This window comes from Chiloscyllium plagiosum, unplaced genomic scaffold, assembly GCF_037043375.1.
Source record: "Chiloscyllium plagiosum isolate Xiang-an unplaced genomic scaffold, Cpla_swu_hap1 HiC_scaffold_31, whole genome shotgun sequence".
NCBI lineage: Eukaryota > Metazoa > Chordata > Chondrichthyes > Orectolobiformes > Hemiscylliidae > Chiloscyllium > Chiloscyllium plagiosum.
Genome location: NW_028270169.1, coordinates 42150346 through 42177992, shown reverse-complemented (window position 1 = coordinate 42177992; position 27647 = coordinate 42150346). Strand labels below are relative to the sequence as shown.

The window sequence follows — 27647 nt, the reverse complement described above, 5'->3', positions numbered from 1 at the left end:
AACATGCAGCTTTACATGCATATTGCAGTCCACATTCATGAACAGTGATGGTAGAGGCTCCCATCTGCTTTCCATCACACAGCTTACCAGGAATCTCTCCCACTTTCACCACCTGTCACTGGCAGGTAACATTCCTGTTAGTAGAATTTAGAAGTAGATTGTTAATCTGTTTGGCTGCGTTTTGAATGCAGGGTCGAGAGTGTGGTGCTGGAAAAGCACAGCAGGTCAGGCAGCATCCGCGGAGCAGGAGAATCAACGTTTCGATATAAGCCCTTCATCAGGGTGACCTGATAAAAGCTTATGCTCAAAACATCAACTCTCCTGTTCCTCGGATGCTGCCTGACCGGCTGTGCTTTTCCAGCAGCATACTCTTGACTCTGATCTCCAGCATCTGCAGTCCTCCCTTTCTCCTGCATTATGAATGCATCTTCTTTGGCCATCAAATTCTCGAGTATGACTTGAAACACAGAACTTCTGGCTCAGAGGCAGGAATGTTACCTAATGTGCCACAAGACCTGTTTTCTTACTTTAAGGTTGTTTGTATAATTGCTAATGGTGCACGACTGAACTTGTGCAACATCCTGAGTTATCACCAGTTTTTGGAATGTTCAGTCATTATCTAAAATCATAGGAATGTTTGACCCGTAATATATGAAGAGGAAATACATTTCTTCCTTTGTTAATGAGTCACACATCAAAAAATTAAATGAACACTAAAGGATTTCTCTAATTCAGTGATGGTGGAAGAGTAAGGGATAAAAACTGAAAATAATGAAAATACATGCAATTTCCAGCCTTATCTGCTTCTGCCTCAGATTTCCAGTATCTATAGTCCTTCAACCTACTTTCAGTTCAAGGTTTAAAGTAAGTTTTAGTATTGCAGATACAGCTTATTTTCTGTGCTCAAATGAGAAATATGCAATATTCTATATGCATTCATGCTAACAGTTAGGGTATAAACATATCTTACAAAATCTTGAATTTCTCAGTGGATTTTACATAAATCATTTCCCTCGATTGCATTTCTAAAGGTTGTCATCCCCAAGTTGGAAGAAACACCTCTCATCCAGCACAATATATTGATATTGTCAGAAAATTAAAGAGATACTTGGTAAATTAAGTGATCAAGTAATAATGCATCCTATAAAATTCTGAATTTTTGGCCTTGTCTGATTCTGCAAGTCTTTTGTGGGTTTAAACGTTTCTTAATTGGGAATTATACAGCTATCATGGTTTAAATGGACATACTATAAGTGGTCAACTCCTCCAACGATAATGGTGTCCTGCAATTTAAATGTAAGAAATGAACAGACACAATGGATGTGCATTCTGATTTGACTTCTTGTTCTAGACAGTGCATTGTAAATTAATCACCCAACATTCAAATGTACATAGGCATTTACAAAAGGGTTTTGGACTGCAATTTGAAGGAGGAACCATTTGAATTTTCTTCTTCATCCAAGTTGCTTTGCCATTTGTAGTGTCCTTCTTGCTACTATGAAATCACCTAGTCCAGCAAAATAAAAACAGGAATCAAAGCTAACACCTTCTGGTTTGTGGAGCTATATGTAGCCAAATATATACACGGTAGTGTCTAATTTAAGGCCTTGGAAAAATAAGTATTCTTCAATAAGTATTTAGCATTGCTGTCAGGAGTTAATGAATATTTGACGAGCTCAAACATGTCGCCCATATTTATCACAATTTCTAAGTGACTGAATAGTACAAGCGAGAATCAGCTGAGAAACTCTCTATGGCTCCACAACTGACTCAATGAGGCTTAACTTCATTCATTGCTGAAATATATGCAAACTCAAAATTTGACCATAGAAAAGCCAACAAGCAGCAGTGTTCCAACTCTAATTAAACAGAATACATGCTCCCAGGGTTGTTTCTCCAATCTTGCTGTCTTCTGGATGAGTCAGTTTTATTTCTCAGTCTGTAATATCACAGCCCAGTGCAACTGATGTTGATTTATTTTGCCACTGACTTTGACTCCAGAAATGATGATGCGTGCAGCAGGTCTTTTGACAGGCTCTCTTGTGCCTCACGCATACGTTGCTGAGCTTGCCCAAATGCCGCTGAGTGGAAAAAAGACAAAGCATACAGTGGAAAAACTGAAAAGGAAGGTTATCTTTTCAAACAAAATTACCTTCCATCCAATCAGGGAGTAGCGTAATGAGCTCAGTTATTCAATGAAATGTGCAAACTGCCTTACCCCTTAATGAGGAGGGTTCTTCTAAGTGTTAGTCAAGTTTTTCAAATTTCTCACACCAGCCCTCCTGAAAATCAGGGCAAAATGTTAATTTAGCACAAATTTGGGACATCTATGTGCTGAGCCATTGGCTACAAGAAAATGCATTGGTATTGCCCAAACATATCTTGTCTAGGACCAATGTTCCCTTGAAACATTGTTATTGTGCAAAGCACTTTCTCCCCCAACAATGTGCAGCTCGTTTAACTGTTATTACATAATCATGCACACTTTACTTTGCACAACGACTGTGATATCTTTCAATCCTGCAAATTTAACAACAGTAATACCTCAGAGTCTTCCACAGAAGAAACTTTACTCCCCAACAAAACTAGCCAGGACTTAATCCTCCATTCCACCCGAATGGACTAGTTGCTAATGCAGTGTTTTATCAAGATCCCAAAATAGTCTCACCTTACACCAAGAAGGCAAAGAGACTAAGGAATGCAGTGGTGTGATAAGATACCATTGGCTATTCACACAGTATAAAGGAAAAAAGAAATCAGCAGATAGTTAAGCAGTAATTTCCGGTGCCAGGAATAAACACCACCAATGAAATATTTATGTAACAGTTTCCAGTCAAGCCTAAATACATAGTATCGTAGCACAGCTACATCTTAATAATCACATACCTATGACAGATTGGAGGGAGGCTTGATGTGAAAGTCCACCCATACGTTCCAGAACATTTTGTGATTTTTTCCTTGCCATGCTCGAATCAAGGAAAGATCTATCAAACATGACAACACAAACTCAATAGATTCATACACATCACAAAGGTCAGTTTCATAAAGTTCTATTTGGTTCACTAACATTCTTTAGGGAAAGAAATCAGCCACACTCATCCATAATGACCTAAATGTGACTTCAGAGTCGAAGCATTGTGGTTGACTAGCAAGTCACTCAAAATGTTTTCAAGGTTACAGCTCATTTCTACTGCTGCTAAGACAATTAACAGGGGTCAAAAAAATATTAGCTTTGCCCGCAATGCCATCGGAAAACATCACTCACCAGATCCAGTGATTCAAGTCATCCATCATGTCTGTCTGGTGTTCAGACATCTTTGGTCTACTCACCTGCACTGCTGTATGCAATGAAACCTCACGGTAACAGTTCCTGTTGTTTCTGTTCTGAAACCAAATCGACTCAATCTCTTTCCCTGAATGCAAAGAAGATAGTTTAACTGTATCTCAAGCTTTGGTCTTTTTCCATAACATCCCTCATATTTCACATCATATTTCTTTCTCATTATATTAATTTTTCAAATTTCAATCTCCTTTCTTTTCAAATTGCATTTATTGAGCCAAAGGAGACGATAATTAGTAGGGGTAAATAAAATGTTGTCCAAAGTTTATGCCACAATTGGAGGAACGATCGGTTTAAAGAAGCATGGTTGCAAGACAGAAGAAAGTTACAAAGATAGAGAGAATGGAGGACACAAAGGTTCTTAAACACAGATGAACATTTTGGATATATTGTAATCAATGTGTTCACAGATTTTATTACATACATCTGGAGCTGGGTTGGAGGTGGTGGTGGGGGGGGGGGGGGGGGGGAAGGGGAAAGGAGCCTGAACTTAGGCCCTCTGTCTCAGACACACACAGACACTACCACTGTGCCACAAAAGCCCAGGATGAGTATTATAAACTTAGAATAGTGCACCCATCTCCAGCTCCTCCAAGACCGTGTTAGGGAACTGGAGCTGGAGTTGGATGAACTTCGGATCATTCGGGAGGCAGAGGGGGTCATAGATCAGAGTTATAGGGAAGTAGTAACTCCAAAGATGGCAGATAGATGGGTTACAGTGAGGGGGACTGGGAGGAAGCAGCCAGTGCAGGGACCTCCTGCGGCCATTCCCCTCAAGAACAAGTATACAGTTTTGGATATTTGTGGGGGGGATGACTTACCAGGGGTAAGTAACGGGGCTCAGGTCTCTGGCACGGAGCCTGTCCCCGTTACTCAGAAGGGAAGGGTGAAGAAGAGCAGAGCAGTAGTAATTGGGGACTCGATAGTTCGTGGCACAGATAGGCGGTTTTGTGGGAACGAGAGAGACTCACGTTTGGTATGTTGCCTCCCAGGTGCAAGGGTACGTGATGTCTCTGATCGTGTTTTCCGGGTCCTGGAGGGGGAGGGGGAGCAACCCGAAGTCGTGGTCCACATTGGCACCAACGACATAGGTAGGAGGAGTGCTGAGGATGTTAGACAGGCTTTCAGGGAGCTAGGTTGGAAGCTTGGAGTCAGAACAAACAGAGTTGTTGTCTCTGGTTTGTTACCCGTGCCACGTGATAGAGATTCGAGGAATAGGGAGAGAGAACAATTAAATGCGTGGCTTCAGGGATGGTGCAGGAGGGAGGGGTTCCAGTTTTTGGATAACTGGGGTTCTTTCTGGGGACGGTGGGACCTCTATAAACAGGATGGTCTACACCTGAACCTGAGGGGAACCAGTATCCTTGGGGGGAGGTTTGCTAGTGCTCTTGGGGGGGGTTTAAACTAACTCGGCAGGGGCATGGGAACCCAGATTGTAGCTTCAGGGTGCAGGGCCTGGAGTGTAGGGAGGTGAGGAACATGGCATCAATTTCCAAGGAGGGTGCCTGTAAACAGGGAAGTGGCTTGAAGTGTGTATACTTCAATGCAAGAAGTATACGAAATAAGGTAGGTGAACTTGCAGCGTTGGTTGGTACCTGGGACTTCGATGTTGTGGCTATTACGGAGACATGGCTAGAACAGGGACAGGATTGGCTGCTGCAGGTTCCGGGATTTAAATGTTTTAGTAGGTTTAGAGGTGGGGGTAAAAGAGGGGGAGGTGTGGCATTGCTTGTCAAAGATAGTATTACAGCGGTGGAAAGGACGATGGATGAGGACTTGCCATCTGAGGTAGTTTGGGCTGAGGTTAGGAATAGGAAAGGTGAGGTCACCCTGTTAGGAGTCTTTTACAGGCCTCCTAATAGTCCTAGAATCATTGAAGAAAGGATTGGGAAGGTGATTCAGGAGATGAGTGACAGTAATAGGGTGGTTGTTATGGGGGACTTTAACTTTCCTGATATTGATTGGGAAAGCTATAGCTCAAGTTCGTTAGATGGGTCAGTGTTTGTTCAATGTGTGCAGGAGAGTTTCCTGACACAATATGTAGACAGGCCAACAAGAGGTGAGGCCATACTGGATTTGGTTCTGGGTAACGAACCAGGCCAGGTGTTAGAATTAGAGGTAGGTGAGCACTTTGGGGATAGTGACCATAATTCGGTGATTTTTACACTCGTGATGGAGAGGGATAAGTGTGTACTACAGGGCAAGAATTATAGCTGGGGTAAGGGAAATTATGATGCGGTGAGGCATGACTTAGGATGTGTGGCTTGGAAAAGTAGACTCCAAGGCAAGAGTGTAAATGATATGTGGAACTTGTTCAAGGGGCAACTATTGAGTGTCCTTGATAATTATGTACCTGTCAGGCAGGTAGGAAAGGGTCGTGCGAGGGAGCCGTGGTTTAATAAGGAATTGGAATCCCTTGTTAAATGGAAGAGGGCGGCCTATCTCAAGATGAGACGTGAAGGTTCAATTGGGGCGATTGAGAGTTATAGGGTAGCCAGGAAGGACCTGAAGAGAGAGCTAAAAGCAGCAAGGAGGGGACATGAAAGGTCCTTAGTAGATAGGATTAGGGAAAACCCTAAGGCTTTCTATAGGTATGTTAGGAATAAAAGAATGACTAGGGTAGGAATAGGTCCAGTCAAGGATAGTAGGGGGAAGTTGCGTGTGGAGGCGGAAGAGATTGGGGAGACACTGAATGAATACTTTTCTTCAGTATTCACTCAGGAACAGGGCATTGTTGTCGATGAGAATACTGAGGCACAAATAAGTAGAATGGATGGCTTTGAGGTATGTAGAGAAGAGGTGTTGGAAATCCTGGAAAAGGTGAAAATAGATAAGTCCCCTGGGCCTGATGGCATTTATCCTAGGATTCTCTGGGAAGCAAGGGAGGAGATTGCAGAGCCATTGGCCTTGATTTTTATGTCCTCTTTGTCTACAGGAGTAGTCCCAGAAGACTGGAGGATAGCAAATGTGGTTCCCTTGTTCAAAAAGGGGAGTAGGGATAGCCCTAGTAACTATAGGCCGGTGAGTCTCACTTCTGTTGTGGGCAAAGTCTTAGAGAGAATTGTAAGGGATAGGATTTATGCACATCTAGATAGGAATAATGTGATCAAGGATAGTCAGCATGGTTTTGTGAAGGGCAAGTCGTGCCTCACAAACCTTATTGAATTCTTTGAAAAGGTGACGAAGGAGGTTGATGAGGGGAAAGCGGTAGATGTGGTATATATGGATTTTAGTAAGGCGTTTGATAAGGTTCCCCATGGTAGGCTACTGCAGAAAATACGGAGATATGGCATTGAGGGTGAGTTGGAGGTTTGGATTAGGAATTGGCTGGATGGAAGAAGACAGAGGGTAGTAGTTGATGGCAAAGTTTCTTCATGGAGTGCCGTCACTAGCGGTGTTCCGCAAGGATCTGTTTTGGGACCATTGCTGTTTGTCATTTTTATAAATGACCTGGAAGAGGGGTTAGAAGGTTGGGTGAGCAAGTTTGCGGATGATACGAAAGTCGGAGGAGTTGTTGACAGTGAGGAAGCATGTGGCAGGTTACAGCAGGATATAGAGAAGCTGCAGAGCTGGGCAGAAAGGTGGCAGATGGAATTCAATGTAGCTAAGTGCGAGGTGATTCACTTTGGGAAGAATAACAAAAAGATGGGGTACTGGGCTAATGGTCGGATACTTGGTAGTGTGGATGAGCAGAGGGATCTTGGTGTCCATGTACACAGATCTCTGAAAGTTGCCACCCAGGTAAATAGTGCGGTGAGGAAGGCATATGGCGTACTGGCTTTTATTGGTAGAGGAATTGAGTTCCGGAGTCCTGAGGTCATGATGCAGTTGTATAAGACTCTGGTACGGCCGCATCTGGAATATTGTGTGCAGTTTTGGTCGCCATACTATAGGAAGGATGTGGAGGCATTGGAACGGGTGCAGAGGAGGTTTACCAGGATGTTGCCTGGTATGGAAGGAAAATCGTATGAGGAAAGACTGAGGCACTTGGGGCTGTTTTCACTAGAGAAAAGAAGGTTTAGGGGTGACTTGATTGAGGTGTACAAGATGATTAGGGGGTTAGATAGGGTCGACAGTATGAACCTTTTCCCGCGTATTGAGTCGGGTATTACAAGGGGGCATAGCTTTAAATTAAGGGGGGGTAGATATAGGACTGATGTTAGGGGTAGGTTCTTCACTCAGCGAGTCGTTAGTTCATGGAATGCCCTGCCAGTAACAGTGGTGGACTCTCCCTCTTTATGGGCATTTAAGATAGTGGGTTAGTGTAGTTTAGGTGGGCTTGGATCGGCGCAACATCGAGGGCCCAAGGGCCTGTACTGCGCTGTATTCTTCTATGTTCTATGTTCTATGTTCTATAGAATGTGAAGGAATAAAATTAACCTAAGTCAATTAGGATATGGAGGAAAATTTGCTGCATGAGAGGATTAGAGTTTTATATCAGCCGAAGTTTACCAAAAGTGGAGGGTAAATATTTGCCCTGTGGAGAGGAGCATGTGATTTTTTGGATATTGCAGGATATTGCCTCATTACAATGATCAGGTGAGCCTGTATGATTAAGGACCAGTTGTTGATGCAACCTTCCATTTGCCTTCACAGTATCAATTGTACCACTGGAGTTTAAAGATTCTGTTGGATAGCAGTTACTGAATGGAGACCTTTGCACATCACATTACAGTCTGCTGTGAAATAAGTTTAGGGGAAGAGTGGTTTAAATGATGTACAGGCACTACCCTCTACCTGCCACCTCAGTCCTGATTGCTGATTTGCCAATTGAGGTTATGCTAATTTTTCAGCTAGCCTCTTTAACAGAAGCCAAAAATAGAAATTGCTGGAAAAGCTTAGCATCTGTGGAGAGAAATCAGAGCTAACGTTTCGGGTCAAATGACTCTTGCTCAGAACTCACGAGATCTCCTGAGCTTTTCCAGCAATTTCTGCTATTGTTCCTGATTCGAGGTGTGAGGGATGGCATTAGGTGAGGCATTCGAAATGCAGAAGATACTAAAGGAGACAGAGTGAGGCAATGATAGTGTGGTGACATAGAAAGTGGAACAAAAAGCTAGACAATGAGACTATGAGCCAAGTTAAAAATCACACAACACCAGGTTATAGTCCAACAGGCTTAACTGGAAGCACTAGCTTTCAGAGCGCCGCTCTATCATCAGGTGGTTGCTGATTTGCCTGTTGAGGTTATGCTAATTTTTCAGCTAGCCTCTTTAACAGAAGCCAAAAATAGAAATTGCTGGAAAAGCTCAGCAGGTCTGCCAGCATCTGTGGAAATCAGAGTTAACATTTTGATTTTTAACTTTGTACACCCTAGTCCTACACCGGCATCTCCAAATCATGACTATGAGCCAAAGCAGCCTTGTAACTAACTCATACCTCATACTCAAAGTTTCATATTTATAACTGAGACAGTTTTGTTACTGCAGTAACAGCATATTTTTATATCTTGTGTTTCCAGCTTTGGCAGGCACCTCCTTCCAATCCCAGCACTATGTAGATGAACAGCACTCAAGGTCAGATTGATTCATGTGCAGTTACTCACACAACAAGCAAGGTGGTTGTTGGAGGACCGCAGCATCCTTAGTCTACTGCAGCAACCGATCACACTATACTTAATCCATCACACAACACAGGACATCCCCTAGCAAAGTCTCTTTAAAAATAACTTTCTAACAGAACTTCTTTTATTTCCCTTCGTTCCTTTTCCTCCCTTTTCACCCTTCCCGTTCTAGCTATTTTTTATTTTTAGCATTTTAGCTTCATCTTCTCTCCTGCTTTTCTCCATTCTGTTAAACCTCTTTGAATTGTTTTATTCCTTATTCTCCTTCTCAGTCACGTTCAAAGCTCGTGTCTCTTTTCAGACTTGACCCAGTTACACGTGCCTACACTTTGATAAAACGTTCACTCATGCTCAAAGTCCTGCACAGACTGTTTATTTATTGAAAGATTCCCAGCACAATTCAAACTGCAATGGTGGAAAATGCCACCAAAGCTTGGAATTGAACAAAGCAGAGAAAAGGAAAACTAGCAGTCAAGTATTTGGCAGAAGCAGACCAGCAGTCTGAGATAGAAGTCGACTTTAAGCAATTGAATACCCTTTCCCTGGGGCCAATAAAACTGATAACCTGTGTTTAGTTAAAAGTTATCAATTCCAGAAATTAGTTTCTCACTGACAAAATGGAATTTTTACTGAATTTTTTGCTATAATTTTCTTCCCTTTTTCCACTTAAGTCCCCATCTGCCCTTGGCTAACACACTGAAATGGCTATTTGACATTTGAGAGCCATGGATTACAGACATCCACTGAGTCAAACCTCGTCTATCCACGGTCAACCTACCATGATCCTTTCTCCAGCAAAGATTACAGATACTGTGCAACAATCAGGAACAAGAAATCAAATTATTTTGTTTCTCTTTCTTGCTTAGGAGATACCACAAACTGAAGTCCTGCAAGCAAACGTCTGGCTGTAATTTGCTGCTGCAGCATCGGAAGAGATCTAAAGTAGGATCTTCCTGCTCTTCAATTCAGTACCACACAGCTCGAACTTACAATTCAAGTGAGTAGGGTGAGGGTGGGCACCTGTTACAGCTTAAAAATTTCACATCATCTCCACTAATTTTCATAGTTACCTTGAATGTGCTTGGGGTCCGCGTGTATGTCATATCTTCAAGTTCAAGGAAGCCACCAACAAAAAATCTTCGCATTTCTGCCACAGTTCCAGGGACAATCGGTCTCCAGGTCTGACAAGTCAGAGTGCAGCTACCTGAAAATAAAAGAAATTACACAAAAGGCAAACAAAATATAGGCCAGTAATTAACTTTAGCTATTAACACCTCACCTCTGGTACCTAGCTTCAATTTCAACACAGACAGAGCGATAAAAGGGTCTAACAGAAATGAGACAAGAGGCTAGAAATATAAAGTAGAAATACTGGAAAAGTATTCTGGTTGCAGAGGTCTTGGAGAAATATCCAAAATGTTGAACATATTAGTTTGTCAAAATCTAGAGTATCGATAGGAGCCGAATTTGCAGTCGTAAACCAAACCACACACATGTCACAAACCGATCAGAAGATAATTATTTTTCTTTAATCTCAGTTAGAGATCACAGCCAAGCAGGTGCGAGCAACCAAAAAATACCACATTGACCTAGTTAGGAATGTGCTTCTAAGGTTGAATACAAGTGGTTGGAGGCAGAGTAAAAGGAGATTTATTTTGCATTGATCTGTGGTGAGTGAGACTTGTAACTTCTCAATACTAACACTAGATAATAAAAAGAAAAATATCCCATTCTCCAACAGTGTCACTGGATGTGCATTAAAATATATAAGTATTTATCAACCTGATATTTTTCTTAATAGTTGAAATGGTCAGTTTTGGTAATTCATCATTAAAAAACCCTTTCCAGGGTAAGGAAAGAATATTGGATATTGGAATATTCGTGTTGTGTTTTGATAAAGCAGCTCTTGAAAGTCTAGCTGCTATTATATATTTTGTTTCAACTAATTCCACCACAAACATGTGTCTAATGATACATTGCGCATTGAGTTGGTTACCTGTGTTCTTGAAGGTGGGTAGGAATAATGTTTTGGCTTGTTCATCTGTAAACAATGTATCTCAAAAATTAACTTAGAAATTTCAACAAAACTTGGTAAAGGGATGGATGTGGCCTCAGAAAAAACTGATTGGGAAAGATGTGATTCTGTAAATTTTTAAACATTTAAAAAATTGATTTTCCCAATTTTAAAGAAGATTACAAATTGTTTTAGAATGCTGTGTCTCAACTGCTGTGGAGTATTTCATTACAGCTGTGAAAATGTGAGCAGAGTCTTCACAGCAGGTTGTTAGATGTGGTTTGAGTTGAAGTCTCATCAGTGAGATGGAAGTTCTGAACAAAATGGTTTATTTTTCAACTTTATAGTTACAGAAGGAAGTCACAGTGGTATATATTATGGAACATAAGCAAGTGAAGTTGAATGGAAGTTTTCTGAGCATGACAATAGAATGTCACCAAACAGAAACTGACCAATATTTCAGGTGAGGATTGTGTTGGAAAGTTCAGAGTTGTAAAGATGAAGGAGCTCAAAGACATAATTTCAAAGCTAAGTGCAAACTTAGCAGGAGAAGTGCCTCAATTTGCCATCAAGTGGGGCAGGAATAAGCCATTCTTTCCTTCTTGCTATAATATGCATGGAAGTCACAGAAAGACGAAACCAGCCTGGTTCAGATTCTTCCAATAGCTTCTCAACACTCACTGACCAGCTTTGCATTAAGAATGATCAGGCAAGCATGGCAGAAGACCAATGTGGGAAACTATGGAATTGTTTGTCATCAGGAATGTGTGTGAAGAAGACTAGGGAGCACTGGTGAATTAAAACGCTCAAAAACAGTAAATGCTTCAAATCAGACAAGTTTGGAAATATTCCGCACTTGTGGAGGGATAGACCAGGTTTGAATTTTTTTCAGAACACATATCTTGTCAGTTGTCTCCTCACTTGCTATTTTGCTGAATGTGATGGTATTTTCTGATTTGGGTTCTGAGGAGAGACAATTTCTTACCAGGACTGTCTGGGATTCTGATGTACCCGTATCCTTCAATACGATGTCTTTGCCAGAAATCAGAAGAATGAACTCCAAAGTAAAGCACAGGCCACTGCGGCAGGGTATCTGAAAAATCCAGAAAATATCAGACTAATAATGACACTTAAACATTTCTCACTGTTACTGACAGTGTATTGTTAAGGCGCTCAGATACAGTAAAATTTCACACAAGGGACTTAATGCATTGAGATAAAAAGAGATTTTTACATAAGGCGCTGGAAAAACATAGATACAGCTGAGCTTCATGTAAGGAAATGGGGAGAACAATTAAAAATAAAACCAAAAAAAAACATTTGACTGCATCATGAACTGGCTATAGGCATGTGTTTATTTGGTTTGGGGGATGTAGGTCAAAGACAGGCATCTGTGTCAAGACTAATTTCTAAATTATCACTGGTAATGAAAAGGTGAGGAGGAAAGCAGGAATTAGCACTCTTTGGAGAGTTGAATTGGGAAGACATTGGAAAAGACAACTTTTACTTTCACAGTTTTTAGATTCCCTCCAGTGTGGAAACGGGCCCTGCGGCCCAACCATCCACAGTGACCCTCTGAAGAGTAACCCACCCAGACCCATTTCCCTCAGACTAATTGACCTAACACTATGGGCAATTTAGCATGGCCAATTTACCTAAACTGCACATCTTTGGATTGTGGGAGGAAACGCACGCAACACGGGAAGAACGTGCAAACTCCACACAGTCACCCGAGGCTGGAATCGAAACTGGGACCCTGGTGCTGTGAGGCAGCAGTACTAACCACTGAGCCACCGTGATTTTTGCCTGTAATTACTGGAGAGTTTTAAACAACATTTAACCTTATAATCACAGGTGTATCATTTGTAGAAGGTTACTTCAGATGCTGACAAGATCTTTTGATACAGTGAATATTAATCTCTGGAAGATGATTGTTCTTAAACAGAGCCCAGTCCACACATGCAGGAAGAGTTTTATTTCAGGTAGCTACACTCCATTAAACTCTGCGGCTACTGATCACCAGCTCCCCATACTTATATAAGCATTTCACACCAAACTTACACTTAATTAATACATCCATCACCTTTTCTCAAATTCCATTAAGTCTCAGGTATTCCTTCAGACCATTTTAGATAATAAGGTTCCTCTTTTTCTTTTTAAACAAATCTTATATATAATATGAAAAGTAAAAGAGGAATCTGTTTATACACACGAACAAAAGAAGCATATAAAATAACAACATAAATTCTTGTATTTTTCTTTGCACTTTAAAGTTCCAAACATCCTTTTCCTGGTATATCCAACAGTTTCATAGAATTTGCTCCTTTCTTGGCAAAATAATCAGACAGCTGATTGCTGCTATTCACCCATTTCAATTCAGAGATTTCTCTATAATCCACTATCCATTCAAAACTATAATAGTGATCCTCAGGCTTTGCATTCAAAAATTTTGTTCTGCATACATTCTCCCATAGTGATATATTATCAATGTAGCACTTAATGTGTATTATTGCCGAATCCCTTTCTAGAATTTAGTGTCGTAGAGTCATACAGATGTACAGCATGGAAGCAGTCCCTTCAGTCCAACTCATCCATGGCTACCAGATATTCCAAACCAATCTAGTCCCACCTGCCAGCACCTGACCCATACCCACCAAACCCTTCCTATTCATATACCCATCCAAATGCCTTTTAAATGTTGGAATTGTACTAGCCTCCACCACTTCCTCTGGCAGCTCATTCCATACACATACCACCCTCTATGTGAAAACGTTTATATCTTTCCCCTCTCACCTTAAACCTATGCCCTCTAGTTCTGGATTCCCCATCCCAGGGAAAAGAATTTGTCTATTTATCGTATCCATGCCCCTCATGATTTTGTAAACCTCTATAAGGTCACCCCTCAGCCTCCAACGTTCCAGGGAAAACAGCCTCAGCCTATTCAACCTCTCCCTATAGGTCAGATCCTCTAACCCTGGCAACATCCTTGTAAATCTTTTCTGAACCCTTTCAAGTTTCACAACATCTTTCCGATAGGAAGGAGACCAGAATTGCACGCAATATTCCAAAAGTGGCCTAACCAACGTCCTGTACAACTGCAAAATGACCTCCCAACTTCTGTACTCAATACTCTGACCAATAAAGGAAAGCATATCAAATGCCTTCTTCACTATCCTATCTACCTGTGACTCCACTTTCAAGGAGCTATGAACCTGTACTCCAAGGTCTCTTTGTTCAGCAACACTCCCTAGAATCTTACTATTAAGTGCATAAGTCCTGCTAAGATTTGCTTTCCCAAAATGTAGCACCTCACATTTATCTAAATTAAACTCCATCTACCACTTCCCAGCCCATTGGCCCATCTGATCAAGATCCTGTTGTAATCTGAGATAACCTTCTTCGCTGTCCAGTACACCTCCAATGTTGGTGTCATCTACAAACTTACTAACTATACATGCTTACATCCAAATAATTTATATAAATGATGAAAAGTAGTGGACCCAGCACTGATCCTTGTGGCACTCCACTGGTCACAGGCCTCCAGTCTGAAAAACAACTCTCTTCCACCACCCTCTGTCTTCTACCTTTGAGCCAGTTATGTATCCAAATGGCTAGTCCTCCCTGTATTCTATGAGATCTAACCTTGCTAACCAGCCTCCCATGGGGAACCTTGACGAATGCCTTACTGAAGTCCACATAGATCACGTCCACCGTTTTGCCCTCATCTATCCTCTTTGTTACGTCTTCAAAAAACTCATGAGACATGATATCCCACACACAAAACCATGTTGACTGTACCTGATCAGTCCTTGCCTTTCCAAATACAAGTACATTCTGTCCCTCAGGATTACCTCCAACAACTTGCCAACCACTGACATCAGGCTCACCGGTCTATAGTTCCCTGGCTTGTCCTTACCACCTTTCTTAAACAGTGGCACCACGTTAGCCAACCTCCAGTCTTCCGGCACCTCACTTGTAACTATTGATGATACAAATCTTCCAACATCTTTGCTAAGAGAAAGGCTACATCTACCATGTCACAGTGAGTACGAGATTTTGCCACCAAGGTACATTTTTAGCTTCCCAAGTTAAACATTAACATATACCTCCCTTTCCCATAAGAAAAATTATAAACTTTCTTGCACTTGAGAACCCATTACAGAGATTTGTAGAAGAAGCATCACAAAAAAAACAAATTTCATATACCTGGCATCTCTCACTAAGGGGAATTTCAAAACACATTACTTGATTTTTATTATTTTCAATGTTATGTTTGGTGAAATAACATCTGCCATGTTGGGAATTTTTGTATCGTACTCAACTCTAACACTTCCAAACTGGCATCTGTCTTTGTTTGAATGACCAGCAATTCAGTTGTCCAATTAGACCTCAAAATGCCTCTATTTCAGCTTTAGAAGCTGCTGCACCTTTTTGTGAGGTCCTACTTTGACTAACAGCAATGGGGCTAACATTTTCCAACTAAGATTGCTGATACAATATGACATCCAATCCTTTGTGCTCAGTTTATAATCCAATATACTTAAAAGCCACAGAAGCCTCACTTTCAATTTTAGAATTCTGCTTTAAACCCATCTATGACAACATTTTCAAATTCACTGCTCCCATCCATTTAAAAAAAATCAACAAATGTCATGAAATTTCTGAAATCTGCCCTCATGGTACAACTAAAACAATGCAGGATCTGCTTTTAATTGAGGATAGCCCAATAAGACAACCCTTACTGAAAAGTATTGAACTCTAGAAGCATCATTTAGGTCATATACACAATTATTTTTACTTCCAGAGTGTCTCCACTGTGGAAATATCCTCTTTAGATTTACTTTTCAAATTCCTTTTAGCATCTTAGATACCTCAATAAGAGTAATCGATCAATTAGATCCCCTCTCATTCTTCTAAATTCTACAGAATATAGGCCGAAACTGTTTGATTTCTTCACAAGACAAACCGATCTCTAAAATTAATCTCATGGAGCTCCCTGAAATGTCTCCAAATCAACTACATCACTTCTCAAGTTGGACCAAATTTGTTCACAATATTCCAGGGGCAGTCTCATTAATGCCTTGAACAGTTGCAGCAACACTTCCCTACTTTAATACCCTATTCCTTTAGCAATAAATTCCATTTACCTTCTTTATTACCAGCTGCACTTACAAACTAGTTTTCATATGGAGTATTAAAAAAAAACTGATATGGACTATTATCTTCCGACCATCCTCTGCTATCAATATTATACACGAGATGCTTATTGTTTTAAACCAGAGAGCTTTATTTCACATTATATAAAACAACACAATACTGACTACTAGTTCCCCTTATTTATATAACCAATTCAGATTCAATTTATCTGTAATTCAAATATCTATCACCTTTCCTCACATTCTATTAGGCCTCAGTTATTTTGTCTGATGATAGCAGAGAGTACCGGTTAGGAATGGCAATACTTGGGGTGATAAGCAGGCTGTCTTTGGAATGAAGGTGGTGCCACAATGGAAGACTGGATCCAAGAAAATCATCCACAGGAGCTTTCATCACATGCCTGTCTGTAGTCAGGGAAGCAAAACTCTCAGGCATTAGTAATGCCTGACCACTTGCTCTGGCTCTTCAATATGAACTGCAGGGTTAGATGGAGACGAATTCAGTTGTACATAACCTGCAAGCCAATGTCCCAAAAAGTTGGATGGACAAGCAAAAGAAAGATTCTTAATGTTCTGTGATGTTATGTTGTGCAGTTTTAGGCAACTGAACACTGGTAGTAATCTGCATCGACAGGTTGAGCACCTCAACTACACGTACCCAAGTACCTCATACAGGAAGGCAGGATGCAATACATACATCATCAATAAAACATTCAACCTCTGTGCACCATTAGTAGCTAGAGTTGCATGTATTTAAGCATTAGAATAGGCTTGCACAAGCCTGTAGTGGCTAATACACACAGAAGAAAATCCACAGTTCAGCACTGATAGGTTTCCTTCAATATCCAGTCCCCTCAAAGGAAGTTTCAAGGCGTTGATAATTTATCTCAAAGTTCAAGTAATTCCTTAAGAGTATCAAGAGACATAACACAAGAGATAAAGTAGACAGAGTCTGAAATACTTTGCATTCTTAATTTCAATGTCACAGTCAGCTAATAACACGACGTACTGGTACAATGTTGTCAAGTTAGAGGGAACAGCTAAGCACCCTGTATTTGTGTTTCATTAGGCACCTTTGCAGTATACGCCACATTAAAGAAAAGAGTAACACTACTTAAAAAAATGATTTAACAGTTGTTAGTAATAAATAGTATGTACTCATGCATGCAGAAATCTCAGGTAGTATTGGGATTATGAAGTATTGTTTGATAGATGGTCCTTGTGAGCAGGTGTGTAGATTTGCAGATCCCCTGACACAGCAGAAGACTACTTTGAGTGCTGACCATTAAACCCTTTAGGCTTTGGGGCTTAGTCTCACTCAAAATTTTCTATTTCCACCTTCTTTAAATTCTCCAATATTTTTAGCCCAGGATCTCCAATCCACAGCTGAGATGGCAATATGTATCTTACAAGAAGGATGTATGGAAAATACATTGAAAAGAGAGCTCTGTCAAAGTGACAAACTCCAATGTTTGTATGATTATATCATGTTCAAATAAAAGCAGCTTGGATAAGGTATAGCATTACTTCAGGCCCTGTGAAATTGTAAGGCAGGAGGAGACAAAAAAGAGAGAACTGACTGAATAGGAAGGGTTTGGAGGGATATGGACCGGGTGCTAGCAAGTGGGACTAGATTGGGTTGGGATATCTGGTCGGCATGGGCAGGTTGGACCGAAGGGTCTGTTTCCATGCTGTACATCTCTATGACTCTATGACAGGGAAAGAAAATCTAATCAAGATTTGCTTAGATGGTTACTCTCATTCATTTCATATTGGTTAATAGAGCGTTACCTGTGTCACTCTGAATGCATTGTGGTTAACACTCTGGTATAGAGAACAATTAACGCAGCAAGTTTCAAAATGGGTTATTGGATATCCAGCCTAGGATGACTGTTGATGCATATCTAACCCTCCCTGATTATGATCATGCCTGCTGAGAGGAAGTGTATCATGCGGGAAGCACACAGTAATTTTATAAATACTTTCTAGGATTTGAGCATCATTAGCAAAGCCAATATACATTAACCATCCCTAATTATTCTTTGCAGGAAGTGGCAATGAGCCACACTCCTGAATTGCTGAAGTCCATCTGGTGTGGGGACTCCCAGTGCTATTAGAAAGGGAATTCTGAGATTTTGACTCTGATATAATTCCAAATCAGGGTAGTGTGCAGCTTGGAAGGGACTTGCAAGCGGTGGTGATGTTCCCATGCATCGGCTGCCCTTGTACTTTGAGGTGGTAGAGGTCGTGACTGATTGTCCAGTCATCAGCAAACATTCCCATTTCTGACCATATGGTGGAAGGAGGATCAAGTCTTTGAAGATGGTTGGGCATTGAACACTACTTTGAAGAACTCCTGCAGCAATGCCTCAGGGATGAGATGAGTGGCCACCAATCACCATGCCAGTTTACTTTGTATCAGGTATGGCTCCAAGTAATGGAGAGTTTTTCTGCCTTAAATTGTGGTATGGTTCCTTGATGCCATACTTCGTCAAATATTACTTTGATATCAAGGGGAGTCACTCTCACCTCAGGAATTCAGCAGTTAAGAGTGAAGAGAAAAAGAAGACAAAGGTAGCCCCTTACAGTCAAAAAGAGGGGATGTTACAATGGGGATCAAAGAGATGGCAAACCGATTATGTCTGTACTTGATCTGTCTTCAAAAAGGATGACACAAATAACCTCCCAAAAATGTTGAGGAACACAGGGTCTAGTGAGAAAGGGGGAAACTGAAGAAAATCAACATTCGTAGGGAAGTAGTGTTGGGGAAATTGATCGGATCAAAATCCGATAATTCTCAAGGACCCAATAATCTTCATCCCACGGTGCTTAAGAAAGTGGCTCAGAAACACTATATTCCCTGATGGTCATCTTTCAAGATTCCATGGATTGGAGGGTGAGTAATATAACCCCACTAATTGAAAAAGGAGGTGGAGTGAAAACAGGGAATTATAGACCAGTCAGCCTGACATCAACAGTGGGGAAAATTAAAAGTGTCCATTATTTCATTTAATTATTGTCATGTGTATTTTGTTACAAGGTACAATGAAAAGTGTTGTGTTGTAGTGTCACCACTCACCAGCACCATCTTAAAATACAGAAAAATAAACCACAACATAAAATATAAAGGCAGAAAATGAAAAAATAACAACAACATTTACAGCCCTTCTTGTTAAGTGCTCCACCACAGGCCATGGGCCTGGTGGCCAGGCAGGAGCCCCCTTCATGTTGCCACTAGAACAAAAGTCACCTTTCTTCAGCGCCACTTCATTTCCACCAATAATCTCACCACTGAGTGTTCAACTAACCACACCAATGCAGGTGCCAGCAATGTAACTGGGTACAGCACCGACTCAAACTCGACTTTGCCACCACCATGAGTCTGCTTTTGGAGATGCTTTCTTACATTAGTTAATTAATTGTCCACCAACATTCACAAATGGATGTGGCAGGTCTGCAGAACTTGGGTACGATTTATTTGATTTGGGATTGTTTCACATGTTTATGAGACCATAAGATATAGGAGCAGAAATTAGGGCATTCAACTCATCGAGTCTGCTCTGCCATTCAATCATGGCTAATATGTTTCTCAACCCCATTCTCCCGCTTTCTCCCCGTAATCCTTGATCCCCTTTACAATCAAGAACCTATCTATCTCGTCTTAAATATACTCAATGACCTGGCCTCCACAGCCTCTGTGGCAGTGAATTCCACAGATACACTGCTCTCTGGCTGAAGAAGTTTCTCCTTGTCTCCATTCTAAAAGATGTTCCCTTTACTCTAAGGCTGTACCCTTGGGTCCTAGTCTCTTCTACCAATGGAAACATCTTCCCAATATCCACTCCCAATCTCCAGGCCATTCAGTATTCTGTAAGTTTCAATTATCCTTCTCATCCTTCTAAACTCCATCAAGTATAGACCCAGAGTCCTCAAACATTCCTCAAAATATTAAGCTGTTCATTCATGGGACCATTCTCGTGAATTTCCTCCGAACATGCTCCAAGACCAGTACATCCTCCCTGAGGTATAGGGCCCAAACCTGTGCACAATACTCCAAATGTGGTCTGACCAGAGCCTTATAGAGCCTCAGAAATACATCCTTGCTTTTATATTCAAGTCCTCTCAAAATAAGTATCATAATTGCATTTGCCTTCCTAACTACTGACTCAACCTGCAAGTTTACTTTGAGAGAATCCTGGAGTAGAACTCCCAAGTTTCTTTGCTCTTCAGACTTCTGAATTTTCTTCCCATTTAGAAAATAGTCCATGCCTCTATGCTTCCTACCAAACTGCACACTTTCCCACATCGTACTCCATCTGCCACTCTCCTAACTTAACCAAATTCTTCTGCAGCCTCCTCAATGCTACCTGTCCCTCTGTCTACCTTTGTTTTGTCTACAAACTTAGCCAGAATGCCCTCAGTTCCTTCATCTAGATTGTCAATGTATAAAGTGAAAAGTTGTTGTCCCAACACTGAGCATTGCGGAACACCACTTGTCACCAGCTGCCACCCTGAAAAGGACCCTTTTATCTCCATTCTCTGCTTTCTGCCAGACAGCTAAGGTTCGATCCAGCCTCCTCAGTGCCACCTTGTCAAAGGTCTTTTTGAAGTACAGGTAGATAACATCCACTGGTTCACCTTCAGGTAATCTGCTCGTTACTTCCTCAATTAGTGATGGTGCAATTGGCTGAAACGTATGATTTCTTAAGCATGTTTCCATCAGACTGTTGCTTGATTTGTCTTTGTAGGTTGACACGATTGCATTTGTCATTGTTTTTTTCCCAGGCCTAATTGGATGCCAGGTAGCCTGTCCCTTTTTATTTCTTGTTGACTTTTCTGAATCAGTTTGGTACATGAGTGGCTTGCTTTCATAAGGGTAAAAACAATGACTGCAGATGCTGGAAACCAGATTCTGGATTAGGGGTGCTGGAAAAGCACAGCAGTTCAGGCAGCATCCGAGGAGCAGTAAAATCGACGTTTCGGGTAAAAGCCCTTCATCAGGAATGCAGCCATTTCATAAGACAGCTGAAATACAGACATTGCTGTAGGCCTGGAGCCACGTGGGTGCAGATCAGATGAGGATGGCAGATTGAGCCCTCCAAGGGACATTAATAAACCAGATGATTATATGGTTACTGATCCTAGCTTTCAATTCCAGACTTGTGTTCATTTACTGAATTTTCCATCACTACCACCTGGGTCCCCGTTATTACAAGGCCCAGTAAAATAAAAGCTACGAACAAAAGCTGATCCCCACTCTCCCAATTTGCACCCAATCCCAGTCATTCCCATACAAGAAAACCCGAAGACCAGCTACTCCACGACCAAAGCTCTTTACAAACGGCAATTTTGTAATAGCAACAGAAGCTTAAAGATCATTATCTCGGGCGCTTAGATTATGGGAAGAATGCATTGAGAACTGGGAAAGAACTAGTTGGACTGACACCAGAAAAGAAAGCAGAGAGCTTCGGTATCTGTGTACAAAACATATTGTTTGGCATTTGTGATTCTACAGATAGAGGAAAAACCTTAATTTCTCAAACAAATTAGGATGCTTATACTGGTGGAGTTTCTGAGATCCTATATAATTCAGAGGGGCTTCTGGCTTCAAAAAAGAAATTGGAAACTCACCCTCAGGCTGATCCTCACTTCTTAAGGTCATTTCAAAGTTGAAAGGATATGAAAAATAGGCCACATTCTCCTATTTAAAATAATAACAGAAATTAGACAGAGAGCTCTTCAGCGTTGATGTTCAATGCTTTAAGCACTGGTTTGCTTTAATCTTTCAGTACCCAAGATTTTCTACTAAAACTGAAGTACATTGGAATCTTATTCCAAAACAGTTCCCTTAAATCTGTGGATTATGGCACTTGTGTACGTGCTTTTAAAAACTGTTTTACAGTTTCAGCTGTGCCTCACTAGCAGTATCTTGCTAGTGGAATCTCGAAATAGAAGTGTTAAAATTGCAGTAGAACCCAGTAAAGTCTTCACTTGTTAAATCCAAAAACCCAGAGATTTACTGAAAGAATGAAGCCACCAGCTGCCTGGTTTAAAATATGACAGAATATGAATACAATAACTTCAATTTATTTCACGCAGTTGGTTACATTAAAAATATTAAAAATACAATAAACAGATACTTGTACTTTAAACCAAATTGAATTCAACATTTTAAATCAATTTGGTTTATACTTTCAGTGATTCAAGTCAGAAGCTTATCAAAATTTGCAAGATTCTCTACTAAGTACTATTTCAAAGATTCATAGATGAGGTGAAATATCTTGGGTTCATGCACTTACATCTAGTGAGTTTGTTGCTTAAAATCTCCTCCAACCATCTGACTATTGTAAGCTCGCTGTGCAGGACAGGTGTCTTAAACATGATCACCTTGATTCAGGACTCTATTCATGTTAATATTTTTTAACTCTCTACTTCAATCCTTCTCTTCTTGGGAATCATAGAAGTCCAATTTAAGGTTCGGAGTCCTAAGTTAACAAGAGGTTGAAAAGCTTTCAACCAGCTATCAGAATTGCTCAAAAAAAGAGATTTCTTGCAGCTAGATTATTCTAAAATAAAAGAAAACTAAATCTCTTGTTGAGATCAGAGACATATAATCGACACAACCTTTAATCAATTCTTGTTGATCATTTTACTATTATTTCTCTTCTGGGGAACTTAATCACATCATCATTACTGGAAGCAAGATACTTTGGAAGAAATAATCCCATAGGCAAACCTAGTTCTGAACATAAAGTATACGTTTTCTCACAAAATTTCAATCGCGTTTGTGGATTAAGTCCTACACCAAGTACCTGAGTGGAATTGAGACTGACAATCCAGTGTGGTTGTGAGGATTGCAAGTGACAACTTACAGAAGAGTTATTAAAACACCATCAATGAGAGAGAATGAATAGATAATGATACTATTTGAAGAGGAGAGGAAACCTGGAGTTCTAAAAATTAAGAAAAAAGTTTCATTACCTTCAGATGTCTTAGAACTCTTCAAAACAAATGAGATTTTTTGAAGAGTATTCACTGTGGTAATGCAGGAAATGTAGCAACCAATCTGCTAACAGCATACTCCCACAAACAGCAATGTAATAACAAATACATATTTTTGGTGATTTTGTTAAGAAAATTAGAGAAAGCATCAAACTTAGGGAAAAAAGCATATAACTGCACAAAAATGAGTGGCAGGTCAAATAATTGATTAGAATATAAAGAATGGCAGAGATTTACAAAAGTTCATCGAGAGAAAGCAATTAGAGAATGACAAGAGGCTAGTTAGGAATATTAAAATAGATAGCAAGAGTTTCAACAGCTATTTTAAAACAAAAAGCAAGTATAAATAAATAGTATTGGTCCTCTAGCGAACAAGAATGGGGAGTTAAAAATGGATAATAAGGAAATGGTACAAGAAATGAACAAGTTTTTGCTTAACTTGTGAAGACACAAAAAAATTCCAGTAATAGCTGAAAATCAGGAGGTAGGAGAGAGGAACTTAATGAAACTACAATCTTGAGGGAAGTAGTACTAAGCAAACTGAAGAAGATGCATGACTTGGAGATGCCGGTGTTGGACTGGGGTGTACAAAGTTAAAAATCACACAACACCGGGTTATAGTCCAACAGGCTTAATTGGAAGCACACTAGCTTTCGGAGCATCACTCCTTCATCAGGTGGTAGTGGAGGGCTCAATCCTAACACACAGAATGTATAGCAAAAATTTACAGTGTGATGTAACAAAAATTATACATTGAAAAACTGATTGTCTGTTAAGCCTTTCATCTGTTAGAATACCATGACAGTTTCACTTCTTTCATGTATAAATCACAAAACCTTTTTAAAAAAGTTGCATTGTCAGGTTAGCTGTTAACAATGGTGATAGCTAGACAATATGTTGAAGGTGTTAGCCCCCTGTGTTCTCTGTCTATGTCATGATGTTTAGATTGATTCTAATCTAAAAAGTGAGATAACAGAGTTTTACATGTATTCATGCAGTTTTTGAGCAAAGTACAATGTTACCCTGCAAGTACAAATTCACCCCACAAAATATATGTGTGCATGTGGGTCTTTGTCTGTCTGTGTGTGTGTGTGTGTCTGTCTGGGTTGGGGTTTGTGAGTGTGAGAAAGCATATGTGTGTGTGTAGTGAGTGCAGAGTGTCTTAAGTCTGTGAGGGGGTGCGGGAGTGTGTGTGTCTGTAAGGGTGTGTGTGGATGTCTGTGCACGTCTGTGTATATGTGTGTCTGTGTGTATGTGTGTGTGTGTGTGTGTGTGTGTGTGTGTGTGTGTGTGTGTAGGAGTATCTGTGTGTGTGTATAGTGCAATGGTGGTCACCTATAATGTGACATGAACCCAAGGTCCCGGTTGAGGCCCTCCCTATGGGTACCGAACTTAGCTATCAGCCTCTGCTCGGCCACTTTCCTCTGCTGCCTGTCCTGAAGTCCGCCTTGGAGGATGGTCACCTGAAGGTCCGAGATCGAATATCCTGGACCAATGAAGTGTTCCCCAACTAGGAGGGAACACTCCTGTCTGTTGATTGTTGTGCGGTGCCCAATCATCCGTTGTCGTAGCCTTTGCTGGGTTTCTCCAATGTACCATGCCTCTGGGCACCCTTGCTTGCAACGTATAAGATAGACAACGTTGGCTGAGTCACTTGAGTACCTGCCATGTACAAGGTGGGAGGTGTCCCCACACATCCACAGACAACCTTACAATGCTACACTTCTCCAGCTTCCACCCAAAACATATTAAAACGACCATTCCCTATGGACAAGCCCTACGCATACACCAGATCTGCTCAGATGAGGAGAAACGTGACAGACACCTGGAAGTACTCAGGGATGCCCTCACAAGAACGGGGTACTATGCCCAACTCATCGACTGCCAGTTCCAACGTGCCACAGCAAGGAACCGTAATGACCTCCTCAGGAGACAGACACGAGCTGCAACCAACAGGGTACCCTTCGTTGTTCAGTATTTCCCAGGAGCTTAAAAACTACGCCATGTTCTTCGTGACCTGCAACACATTATCAATGAGGATGAGCACCTCACCAAGACCTTCCCACACTCTCACTACTTGCCTTTAAACAACCGCCAAACCTCAAACAGATCGCTGTTCGTAGCAAGCTGCCCGGCTCTCAGGACAACTCCATACAACCCTGTCACGGTAGGCGCTGCAACACGTGTCAGAGTGTGGACATAGATACCACCATTACGCGTGGGGACACCTCCCACCTTGTACATGGCAGGTACTCATGTGACTCAGCCAACCGGGACCTTGGGTTCATGTCACATTACAGGTGACCACCATTGCACTATACACACACACACACACACACACACACACACACACACACACACACACACACACACACTTTGCACTTGGATTTGCAGAAGGCAATTGATAAAAGGCCACATAAAAGGTTACTGCAGAAAATAAAAGTTCACCATGTAAGGTTTAACATTTTAGCATAGAGGGAAAACAGAATAAATATAAGTCCATCTTTGTCTTACTGTAGGATATGAAACATGGAGTCCAGTAGGGTTCTGTGCTGAATGATCGATTTTTTACCTTTTGAATCAAAGACTTACATGAAGGAAGCAATGACATGGTAGCTAAGTTCACAGATGACCCAAAAGAATTCGGACAGTATGTTGTGAAGACTACTAACAAGTTTGCAGATGAATATAGGTAGGTTGAGTGAGTAGACAAAACTCTGGCAGAAGGAGTATAATATGGGAAAGTGTGAAGTTATTCATATTGACAAAAAAAATTGAGAAAAGCAGAGTGTTTCTTAAATAGAGTATAGCTGGTGAATTTGGAGCTGAAATCAGACTTAGGTGTTCGAGTCACAAACAATAGTTTGCAGTTGTAGCACATTATCAAGAAGGCAAATGGGATACTGTTTTTTTTAATGGGGAAAGTGAGGAAGCAGATGCTGGAGACCAGAGTTGAAAAATGTGATGCTGGAAAAACACAGCAGGCCAGACAGCATCCGAGGAGCAGGAGAATCGACGTTTTGGGCATAAGTCCTTCTTCAGGAATAAGGCTGGTGTGCCAAGCGGGCGGAGATAAAAGGTAGGGGGGGGGGAATTTGGGGGAGGGCCGCTGGGAATACGATAGGTAGAAGGAGAGGAGGGTGAGGGTGATAGGCCGGAGAGGGGGTGGGGGCGGAGAGGTCGGGACGAAGATTGCAGATCAAGAGGGCAGTGCTGAATCTGGGGGTTGGGACTGATATAGGTGGGCGGAGGGTAAATGAGGAAGCTGGAGTTTTGATCTCCTTATTTAAGGAAGCAGAGGTGGTCCAGAGGAGATTTACTGGATTGATAGTTTTGCCTTATTAGGATTGATTGGAGACACGAGGCTTTTGACCAGACCTCTCATATATTAGAATTGATCTTTCTCTGCACCTTCTCCGTAGCTGTAACTATTTTCTGCACTCTGTTCCATAACCTGATGTATTTTTGTAAGGTATGATTTGCTTTACATCATACTTTACATTGTTTCGCAGTACATGTGACAATAATAAATCAAACCAAAACTTGCTTCTACTCGAGTTTAGAAGAGTGAGGTGTGACTTCATGAAATGTATAATATCTCAAATGATCTTGACAATTGGCTGTGAAAAGAATGTTTCCTCTTGTTGGTCAGCCAAAGCTAGAGGGCAATGTTTTAAAATTAGAACTCACCCTTTCAGAACAGAGATGAGCAGAATCTTTTTCTTGCATAGGGTTATGTGACTTTGGAATTCTGCCTCAAAGTGGTGAGGGAAGAGTAATTAAATATTTTTTAAGGCATATCTAAGTAGATTCTTGTTAGGCAAGAGAATAAAAGGCTATTCAGAGTTAGATAGGAATGTGAAATTCAAAACACATAGAACAGCCACAAAACAAAATAAATAGCAGAGCCAGCTCAACAGGTCTGCTATTGCTGGGATAATTATTGACCAGGACACTTCTTTAAATCAGTGACATGGATCATTAACATAGACCTGACACAACAGACAGTTCCCAGTTCAATGTCTCAACCAAGAAAGACCCTTTTGGCAGTTTAGCCCTGAATGCTATCTTGTATGTTGCACCCAAATTGCTGCAGTAGAACCTGAACTCACAACCTCTGACTCAGAAGCGAGGGGGCTATCCACTGAGCCAGGGCTGACAACCCTAGCTTAGACCAATATTTAGCCTTCAAACAAAAATCACTCAGATTACACACTCACTGTCACATTGCTGTTTATGAAATGCTGCTGTGAAATTGAGTAAAATTACCTTCAACAGTGATTATACTTAAAAAAAAACTGAGATTTTTGAAGGTGACAAAGAAGACTGAGGTAGGCAGAACAGTAGACGTCTATACAGGCAAGGCTCTGCATGGTAGATTGGTTAGCAAGGTTAGATCACATGGAATCCCGGGAGAGCTAGCCAAATGGATGCAAAATGGCTTGAAGATAAGAGACAGAGGATGGTGCTGGAGGGTTCTTTTTCGGGCTGGAGGCTTGTGACCAGCGGTGTGCTACAAGGATCGGTGCCATCTTCACTGCTTTTCGTCATTTATATAACTGATTTGGATGT

The 27647-nt window shown here is 41.0% G+C and overlaps 1 protein-coding gene across 3 annotated transcripts in view; it reads right to left on the bottom strand.

Annotated features, from left to right (window-relative positions):
* Positions 1 to 1323: 1323 nt before the first annotated feature.
* Positions 1324 to 27647, bottom strand: part of mks1 (MKS transition zone complex subunit 1) — a 64784-nt gene continuing 38460 nt past the window's right edge. For all 3 annotated transcript variants that reach the window (XM_043718702.2, XM_087977483.1, XM_087977482.1), the window contains exons 13-18: positions 21705 to 21774; positions 11903 to 12010; positions 9974 to 10107; positions 3331 to 3413; positions 2887 to 2984; positions 1324 to 2081 (exon numbers count right to left, since the gene is read on the bottom strand). In XM_043718702.2, the coding sequence (XP_043574637.2) occupies positions 1975 to 2081; positions 2887 to 2984; positions 3331 to 3413; positions 9974 to 10107; positions 11903 to 12010; positions 21705 to 21774 (600 nt within the window). In that variant the 3' untranslated portion in view covers positions 1324 to 1974. The remainder of the gene's footprint in view (positions 2082 to 2886; positions 2985 to 3330; positions 3414 to 9973; positions 10108 to 11902; positions 12011 to 21704; positions 21775 to 27647) is intronic.